Genomic DNA, 10273 nt, shown 5'->3' with positions numbered 1-10273 from the left:
TATAACAAATAAAAGCTACAGCTTCCCGCTACCAGCTACCCGCTACACGCTACCAGCTAACCGCTACCCGCTTCCAGCTAACAGCTACTTTTGTCAAACACGCCCTATATCATCATTTTTGTGAATAGCACTTAAATATATTGTGTAACGGCTCATGAATTTCACATTCATTGTTGTCATCATTATTTTTATTCAACAATCCAACAGGTTTTTAAATATATAAAACATACTAGGGATGAGTAGATTAATCAAATTAACCGAAATAATCGAAGCATTTTAACCGAACCTTACTAAAGATATGGTACGGCTTCTAATTTTGATTAACCGGATACATATGGTTCGGTTATGATTTTCATTTAAAACCGAACTGAACCAATAATATTAATAAATGTTTTAATAAAAATATATAATCTAATATTAACTATATAGTATGTAATTATATTAGGATTTGGAATTTTAAAGGGTAATTATTTGAAATTAGATAGGATAAGTAATCTTCTATCAATACAACTATTTATATAAAATCATTTTTTATAGCAATTTACTTTATGTTTTTCAAATTTATAGAAAAGTATTTTTATTTTTATGTCATTGTGAACCATTATGATTAACCAATATTAACCATTAACCGATTAAGATCATCAACCAAAACCAATGTTAATCGTCATCAAGTGGCTATCGAAATACATTAACCAATTATAATGGTTATGGTTCGTTGACCAATAACCGAACCAAACCGCTTCATACATATATTTAAAAAACTTTAAAGTAACGACGCGTCTAATATTTACCGATAGACCAACTACTCTTCAAAAGTATAAAAAGTGTCAAATTTGGAAATGATACTTTTTAGAAATGCAATCCGACGCATATATTAGCTGAAATTCTACATATTTGATGAATGGTCGAGTTTTACCACAAAATGATATATTAATAGACTTTTATAAAAAATATGTTTATCATAATGACCAAATAAATATTAACATGAACGATCGAGACAATTCAAACTATTTACATGGAAAAAAAAAATTATAATTAAATAATTGCATATTTATCATATACATATGTTGCAATTGTTTCAAAGGTTTTATTTATGTCATTGTTCATATATTGAATATATAAAATCTCAAATTAATTAAATATTTTAAAGGGTTGTCATACTATCTGAGTGTAGCAAAATAAGTATTATCATAAATATTATTGGCATATCTAAAATATTATTAGTGTTCTGCAATTTAACATAGGTTTTGGGATGGGTTCAACCTGAGTCATCCAGTGGGTGTGATTTCCTTTTTTTTCTTACTATTTACAAATTGAGATTTGAGTGCATGAAGGTTGGTTTCTGTATCATCATCCAACAATAGTGTGTGTTCATCGTAACCGTCATCAAAATAATAAAAATCATGTGAGTTGGTTTTCAAAATTTACAATTAAAATAGAGTCAAATTTATCAACGATTTTAGACTAGTATATAGTTATACGACATTAATCATACATATGTTACGACGGAAGAAGAATCTATTAAATTCGATGTCTTAAATTGATGACAAGAACCTCAATAAAAATGGATCATTCTATGTTTTAGGCCTTGTTTGATAAGTTGAATGAACTATAATAGAATTTTAAAGTAATTGATTGAACATTCCTTGACATTTCTTACATTCAATATCATGTACAAGTACCCATAACTACATTAAAAACAATCACTCATGCATGCAACTATTGTTTCAAGAGATGCATATAAAGTCACGTGATAAGGATGGAATTCATAAATAACATTGGATCATCATCATCATCATACTAAGTTTTTTTCAGAATGCAGCTCATTAAGACCAAGGAAAGCTGTGAGCATGTAAATAGTACAAGTTAAAGGAATGAGAGGTAACTGGATAAAATAATACTTATTCGTAGAAAGAGTTTTTTGGGATAAAAAACATGGGAATGAACAAGGTTTTAAAAAATATGATTAAATACTTAAATAAGTTGGTTTTATATAAATAACGATACAATAAATGATAAATCCACGATCCACATATTCAATATATTGAATTGTAACGAATCAAACATGTCTCAATAGACTTATGCAATATATTTCGCATGAACTTAAAGCATCCAGAGAAATAGTAAGGCTTTTTTACTTTTTTTTTTTTTTTTTGTATCATATGAGTATCAAGTCAATAATTCAAAAATCTCAAAATATACTTATTGTATAAAGTTATTTTTACAAAACTTATTTGTGGTTTCTACCAAAATAAATAAAATTTTATTAAAATTACGAAAGGGAAAAAATCTTGGTAGAAAACTTGTAAATTTAAAGCAAAACAAAAAGTCATGTGGTGAAAAGGCTCTTACAATAATTAGTTTGAGTTTAACCTAGTTAATAGATATGTAACAATGAGGTTATTGTCAGAAAAATCCTTCAATTTACGAAATGTCACCATTATTTTTTTAAACCATTTGAATCTGAATTACAAAATTGTTGAAAAATGAAAACTCATCAAAAAAAATGCCATTTCCAGTTTTCCACAGGTAAATACAAGAAATTAAACTTGTTACAAATACGACTTGTTGCATTCATAAGAACTAGATATGGATTTCATATCCATAATATACACATTAAGTATACCATACTATACAAAACACATAAACCATTTGTAACCATGCCTCACCATTATCCCTACCCCCCACCCACCCCACCATCAACCAAAATATTAACCAAAACCAACCACTTTCAAACCATGAATATAAAGACTATGGACTAAAAGGCTACATGGTTAGTGACACAATTCATGCATTGTTTTTGTTTTTCCCATCTTCATGTTAGTAAAATTAGTGAAGAACACAAACTCTCTTCAAATCCCAAAAGATCACCATGCTTCAATTTTACATTGAATGCCTGTTATCTCCTTTCTCTTTTGGTGTCCTTTCATCTTGAATCTCCACAAGTTCTTCATCATCCCCTCTTTTCCCTGCTTGTTCTTTCCAATAAGCCAATAGCTTCTTCAATCTTGCAACTTCTTTCGATGAAACATTCTTACTAGGATCATTCACAATCGAACGCACCCTCGATGCATACCTTTTAAATACAAAAAACAAAACCAAAAAAGTTATTGATTTCAAAGAGAACAAAAAACATAATTTAAACAATAATAAACTTACGTTAGAGAGTTATAGGTTTCATCCAAGTTTGATTCGGCTGGAGAAATATTAACAAACATCAAAGTCTTTGCATTTCCACCAAGAGAATCACTCATTAACATAGTGAGTTTGTGATTCCTATAAGGTATGTGTTGATTCCCAGAAGATAAAGCACTAATAACATCACCAAGTGCTGAAAGTGATTTATTTATACTTTGTGCTTCTTTTAATTGATTTCCAGCAGAACCCGACTTTTTCACCCTTTCAGAACCCGCAAGATCAACAAAACTTAACTACATTCCAAAAAAAAAAAAAAAGGGTTTAACCATTAATCATTAATAATAAAAAGTTATGCAACAAAAAATGAAATAATGAAATTTTACCTTTCCTCTAGCGATTGATTGAGTTTGTAAATTTGTACTCTCGATAATGATTGACAAAATCAAATGAGACCTTGAACTTGCTTCATTCATTAGTGTCTCAGTTGTGTGTCGTTGATCTGTTCCTCTTTGAATAACATTTTTCAAATCTTCGTAAGTTGAAATCGGTATAACTGTCGCATTTTCAACTGTCACCATTCCCTACGTAAATCAAATTTTCGGTTAAATGACCGTTTTACCCTTACATCCCAAAAAACAAATCTAGATTAAGTGTAACCTTGGAGTCTTTTTTGATCTCTAATTTTGCACGTTTTGCTTGTTTTGGAATTAGAAGATCGACTAAGGTATCTTGGTATAACTCCAACATGTATGCCTACATGAACATTAAACGATGATTAAAAAATAATATTTTTTTGAGTTATGAAAATAAGTTTATGTTACAAAAATAATTGTTACCTTCAAAGAGAAATTGAATTTATTGCGATCTTTTTTCAGAATTTTAAATAACTCTGACGTGGCAAGTGGGGTAAGCCCAGGGTTATTTTCAGATCCATAAATTGTAAAAGTCTTCCCACTTCCCGTTTGACCATATGCAAATATACACACGTTGTAACCATCAACAGCCGATTGCACCAAATACTGCGTTACACAACAATTAAAATAAATAATTTCAACATTTTATAAAAAAAAAAATGTAATGAAATTGATAATTTTTTATTCTTTGAACGTACCCTAGTGTCGTTAAAAACATCTTCTTGAGTTGCGTTTCCATCAAACACACGATCATAACAGTGTTGCTTAATCTTTTCATCTCTTCCTAAATGTTGAACTGTGAACTCATCGACACTTGTAAGCACGTTTTTTTCTTTGTCGTTCATCTCTTTTGGTGTCAAAGGCCTTAATCGACAATAAACTCTGATCTTGCCTTTCATATCTGCGATAGAAAAACGTTAAAATTATATTTACTAAATAAAATATGGTAAACAAAAAAAAAAAAATCGATTTATACCTTCAATAATGTTAAAGTATCGCTTTCTTAAAACCAATTCCTCTTTATAGAGAGCCTGATATTCAGCCAATTGTGTTGCTTGCATCTTCAATATCGCAGCAGTTTGCTCGTTTTTCCTATCGATATCCTAAAAAAAGAAAAACGATATCACTATTTTATAATTTATGTCGTAATTAACTTACATTTTTTTACCGATTATAGCTGATTTTTCAATTTTGGTCGGGAAAAGGTTTTTTTTTTTGCAATTTCGGTCCTTATTTAAGGTTTTGTAACGTTTTTGGTCCCTATTCAAGTAAATTGAATATTTTTGAGGCCAAAATTGCAAGAAAACAACTGTTGGGACTAAAAGTGCAAAATCAGCTAAAATCAGGGACAATAAACGTAATTTACTCTTATATCAAAGATTACGTAAATAAATTACCTCTTTCATTTCTCTTAAATCTTCCAATTCTTTAAGATTTATATGCAAATTTGATAATTCATTATCTTTGATTGCAAGAGTAGACTCTGCTTTGGCCAATTTTTGTGTGAGCTCTGCTACTTTCTTCTCAAGTTCAGAAATTCGAGGCTTTGTCATCTTTCTCTCTTGTTCTAAATCTTTCTCAAGCATCCGTATCTAATTAATAATGTAAAACTTTTTAATGTAAAACTAAATCTGAATAATCAAAGACAATAAAATAAAACTTAGATTATTATTACCTCATCAACTTTCTTCTTTTCAAGTCTTGAAATTCTCTCTTCCAATAACATTTTCTCATTCAACAATTTCTTCTTGGTTTCTTCAGCTGCATGCAACTCTGAGTTACGTGTTCTTAACTCATCTTGGATCTTTTGTAAAACCTGTAAGCATATCATCAAGTTATTGATTAAGAATACACAAAATTGTCCCTGAATATCAATGTTTTTTACAATTTTGGTCCCTGTTCCAAGTAAAATGACTATATTACCCTTTTCTAAGTTTTTCATAAATACTTGTTTGATTTAAAATAATACACACCTGATTAGTTGCCTCAACTAATTCCTTTTTGGTATTATTTTCCAACTCCCCTTTACTAAGCTGTGAAAGCCTAGCTTCCATGTTCCTCTTCTCAATCAATACAGCCTAAAAAATAACTCAAAATTAAAATCAAGAAATATAATTCTCATAATATGATTTTTTTTTTTTTAACTTAAGATGATTACCTGAAGATTAGATTCTTTTTCTTCACACAAAGATCTAATCTCATTATATTCAGATGATAGTTCTTCCAAACTCTTCTTTTCTGATCTCAACATGTCTTTCAATGTCTCCATTTCTTCTTGCATGTTCATTTCCTTCTTCTGCTTCTCATTTAACTCTTCTGATAGCTAAATTACCATAGTAAATAAATTACAAGAAAATTCCCGATATATTAACAAAATTAAACTTCAAATTCAGTCTTTATAGTTTATACTTTATAGTAAAGAAAATGAAAACTTAAGGATGACTTCAGTTACATTTCAAACTTCAAAGCATAGGGACCTAATTTCTAATGTACTTTATTAAAAAGAAACCAAATTACTCACTTGTTTTGCAGTCTTTTCACATTCCTCAAGAGCCTTTGACAAATCTTGTACACGTTTTTCACCAACATCAGCAATTGGAGGCTTTGAATTTGTAGGAATATCACCATTAACAGAGCTTGTATTAGAAGCAGTTCTTGCTTTAGAGTATCTACGTAGCATAACATCATTTATATGTGTTTGAAGTGCAACACATATTTCTTCACCCTTTATTTCAAAAAAAAATATACAGTTAAGAACCTCAAAATAAGAAAATAAGAAAGTCAATCAAAATAGTCAAACCTGTTTAGTTTCAAATTGAAATATATGCAAGACACCCGCAACTCTCATCTTGAAAAACACAGCAGTGTTACTGCTACCAAATTGCATTATATCTCTTAATTCAGCCGAGTGTAAATATTCCTTGGGAACTGGACGAAAAAAATGAACCTATGCACAAAAAAAAAAAAAAAATTGTTTTCTTGGTATGTATATAAAAAAAGGCAAATTATATAAAACCACATTTTAATCAGAATGAAAATTTTGACATACCCCACGTTTATTAATCCCTAATATGATTCTTCCAGGTAAAAGTCCAATGGGGTCATCAATCTTGCGAACACTAAAAAAAACAGAATAACCATATGGAAGCATCCTTAAAATCCTCAAAAACTGTTGTCGTGCATCTTCTTTTGTTAGATTTTCCTATACAGACAAATGAAAGAATTAAGTACGTTGAAACATGTGCAACAATAGTAGTATCCAAAGGATTCAGGATCTTCAAAACTACGTAGTATTGATGAATAGGTCTTACCATGGAACGATAACGACCAAGTATATCCAATTCCCAGTCTCTTTTAGCACGAGTAATTGCAATTTGTCTGGGTAGAAATCGCTCCAAAAGCAAAGTCCAATCACTGTACAAAAATTAAAGATTGTTAAAATACTTGAATAGAAAAACAATAAAAGTAAAAAATAAAGAAATAAAGAAATAAAGAAATAGAAAGATAACTAACGTGCATGACTCTGGTTTAATAACAAATCCTATTTCAACCAAGATTTGTAATGCTGACAGCTGTGCAGCATCATCCTTTCCAACTGGATAGTTACCCAAGATATAATCATGTTGTAACTGCCAAATAACATATGTAAGAATACATGTATTTATAAAATAAAATACAGTAATACATTGAATAAAAGTAATTGCATAATGCATACTTGAACGTATGACAACTGAACAAACATTGGGTCTGCAATGGCTTCATCCGACTCACGAAATAATTTTTTTTTAAAGGTTAATTTGCATTGTGAAATTTCTCCTTTACTTCGATCTTTTGCTGATTTAAATTCTGCTAAAAGATCTCCAATGTACTTGTTGTCATCTAATCCAATATACTCCTCTGTTGACACCAAAACCATTTCTCAAATTACTATGTTGGAAAATATACTAAGAATTTAGAGTAAGTTACATTTTTGGTCCTTGAGTATAACTGGTTTTTTTCAATTTTGTTCACAAAAGTTCTTATCTTGAAAGTTGGTCCACATTTGAGGTTTTTGTAATTTCTTTTTGTCGTTGTTTCAAGTAAAATGAGTATATTTTGAGAACCAAAATGTAACTTACTCTAATAAAAAATTAAAGAGAAATAATGAAAATGGTCCCTATACTTTTGGATCTTTACAGTTTTTAGTCCAAAATAGAAACTTTTTTCAGTTTTGATCCTTTCCATATTGATTTTGGTCCTTATTTCAAGGTTTCATGCACCAAAATCAACATGAAACCTTGAAACAAGTACCAAAACTGAAAAAAGATTCAATTTTTGGACTAAAAACAGTATAAATCAGAAAGCATAAGGACCATTTTAGTAAATTACTCATGATAAAATGAATACCATTTCCGGGTTCTGGTGATTTAGAAGCTGTAACCACTTTACGACACTCGTATAAACTAAAACTTGAATATGCAGACAACTTGATTATTCCAGCAAGCTCCTCAACAGCATTAGCAACAGTAGTTGCCATGTCATATGCTATTTCTTCAAAAGTTTCATCCAAGAAAAAAACGATTGTGGTGAGCTTTTTACCGATTAAAAGAGCTTCAATTTCTTCACGCCCAGGGATAGTGTGTCGTGGGCCAGCCTTTACTGAACACTTTAGTGCATTTAGTGTGTTCAATGCATACACTTGCACATCAGGGTCAGTATTGGAATTATGTGCAACATCATGAATATACTCAGATAAATATCCACCAATGTCTTTGCTAGGTGGCATGCATGATGCACATAAGTACATTAGCTCCCATGCCCTTATCAAATGTTGCCTGTATATAACACAAAGGTAAATGAAGAAAACATCATAAGAGTTTGTTTGGTGTGATTGAATGGAATTAGAAAAAATAGAATAAGCAAAGGAATGGAATGAGTGCCCAATGTGCATACCTATCGGGACAATTCCTGGTTTGTTTTGAAATTTGTGCAAAAAGTTCATCTCGAAGCTCAGAGCGTTTCAATGCTTGTTTATATAACTTTCCAACAAGTTCAATTCGTTCTTCTATGCCAATCTGATTCCCCTTTTCAGATGAATCAATTCCAGTGTATTTCAAGATGGTTTGGAATAATTTTACAGCTCGGCTAACCAAATCACCATTTATTTTCAAGAGGGATGTTGGAATAGGATCCTGTGACACATCATGTTAGAAAGCCACTTGGGGAAAACACAAAACATAATGATAAGAAGGTCGGAATCGGAATTGGAACCGGAACCAGAACGTCGGAATGAGTGATTACCTTCTGAAAACACAACATGTCTTCGAATGTAAATTTCTCACGATCTTGGGGACCTACGGATCTTTTTGAGAAAAACCCACGTTTTCCACCTGAATTTATCTGTTTCTGCATGGACCTTAGAAAACCCTCTACTTGGAATTTATCAATCAAAGGAATTGCACCAGCAAGCTCGGCTGGAATGGAATTGGAAAGGGTCATTGGCGTACTGCAAGAACCATGGGAATCAGAGGATAACTCGGCTTTCAAAATGATAATCTTGAAACTAAAAGGGGAAGAAAAACTTACGGTGGTGCAAAATTTGAACCATCGCTGTCATAATCATCTCCGTTTGTAATAGCGGAATAGTGAGATTGGGTTTCATATCCATTGCTAGAGCTGAATGAAGATCTGTTTGTTCTCACACTTTGAGACATTATAGATGGAACGTCTGAAGCCATTTTTCCTCTAAAAAGATCGTAATTTCCGATGAGTTGCTTTTATATTATCATCAAATTTCTCCCCTTTCCAAAAGATCGACACCAATCCCTTTTATGTTGCTACAAACCCTGCAAATTCAATGATTTCAGAACATGCTAACAATTTCAAGCTACAAAAATCATTAGGTTTAAATTCTGAAGAGTTTGACGGCAGCTTCTCCACAGTCAAAACCCCAAATTAGAAAGATCTAGAATAAAAAAATACAAAAATGCCGAAAAATCAGGCATTCGAAGCTGAGGTGATGAAGAAGCTAAAAGGGGGATCTTGACATTACTGTGAAGCGAAACCATGAGCTAGTAGTAGTGGAAACGAACATATATAGCTGACTATAATCGTAAGGCGATTAAATCTACGCTAAGATCCACAGGAAAGCACGTATTTTAAATCGAGAAACAGACGCGAAACATACAAAGACAGATTCTTGTGGAACACCCATTTGCAGAAATCGGGAGAAGAAGAAATGGTTTGAAATTGATTGGTGAATATCTCAAGAAAGTTTCAAAGTAAAATAGAAATGAAAATGTACCCTTGTGCAAGCTTGAGAAACGATAAGTGGAGATGAAGATAGGTATAGAATCGGTGCCGTAGAAATGAAGATCTGTACCAGTCGTTTGTTGCCGGCACTGATGAGAGAGAGAGAGAGAGAGAGAGAGAGAGAGAGATGGAGGGAGGTAAAGAGATTGCTGAGGGTCACGAGACTATTTTCAAAATAAAATTTCACAATTTTTCATTATAATGCAATTTCACATTTAATATTGTATATAAATAATATATAGTCATTGTAACATTATTTCAACGGGAATAAAGTAATCAATAATCAATAATAATATATAGAAATTTGAATTTATCAAACTGACAAAAACTAAAAGCTTGTTTTAGGTTAAGAATGTTTTGTTTATGTATTATGAATTTTTTTTCAAATTTATGTAAGAAAATACTTTTCAACATAATATAAAGTTTATGTT

The 10273-nt window shown here is 31.1% G+C and overlaps 1 protein-coding gene across 2 annotated transcripts; it reads right to left on the bottom strand.

The window, feature by feature from the left end:
- Positions 1–2549: 2549 nt before the first annotated feature.
- On the bottom strand, positions 2550–10022 carry ZWI (kinesin-like calmodulin-binding protein (ZWICHEL)). 2 transcript variants are annotated; one of them, XM_078980352.1, is made up of 22 exons: positions 9835–10022; positions 9117–9376; positions 8832–9036; positions 8484–8722; positions 7938–8365; positions 7267–7448; positions 7065–7180; positions 6863–6965; positions 6601–6753; positions 6352–6498; positions 6073–6276; positions 5710–5874; positions 5525–5629; positions 5227–5367; positions 4949–5143; positions 4528–4654; positions 4250–4452; positions 3975–4157; positions 3796–3891; positions 3522–3719; positions 3160–3431; positions 2550–3076 (listed from the first exon to the last, which is right to left on the bottom strand). In XM_078980352.1, exons 2-22 carry the CDS (start codon positions 9266–9268, stop codon positions 2884–2886), a joined length of 3807 nt encoding a protein of 1268 aa, XP_078836478.1. In that variant the 5' UTR covers positions 9269–9376; positions 9835–10022; the 3' UTR covers positions 2550–2883. The 2 variants fall into 2 exon arrangements, with proteins under 2 accessions (XP_078836478.1, XP_078836479.1); XM_078980353.1 differs by lacking the exon at positions 9835–10022 and adding an exon at positions 9718–9818.
- Between the last annotated feature and the right edge of the window lie 251 nt (positions 10023–10273).

This window comes from Lactuca saligna, chromosome 2 (genome assembly GCF_052625555.1).
Source record: "Lactuca saligna cultivar CGN05327 chromosome 2, ASM5262555v1, whole genome shotgun sequence".
Classification (NCBI taxonomy): domain Eukaryota; kingdom Viridiplantae; phylum Streptophyta; class Magnoliopsida; order Asterales; family Asteraceae; genus Lactuca; species Lactuca saligna.
Note: the sequence above shows the minus strand (reverse complement) of the source record. Positions and strands in the feature narration are given on the sequence as shown.

What these genes read in the sequence shown, in the direction of transcription:
- ZWI (XM_078980352.1), bottom strand. Translation starts at nt 9,268, where the DNA reads ATGGCTTCAGACGTTCCATCTATAATGTCTCAAAGTGTGAGAACAAAC. An exon ending in ATCACCAGAACCCGGAAATG is followed by an intron (nt 7,449 to 7,937) that starts GTATTCATTTTA and finishes TGGTGTCAACAG; the next exon opens with AGGAGTATATTGGATTAGAT. An exon ending in AATTCAATTTCTCTTTGAAG is followed by an intron (nt 3,892 to 3,974) that starts GTAACAATTATT and finishes ATGTTCATGTAG; the next exon opens with GCATACATGTTGGAGTTATA.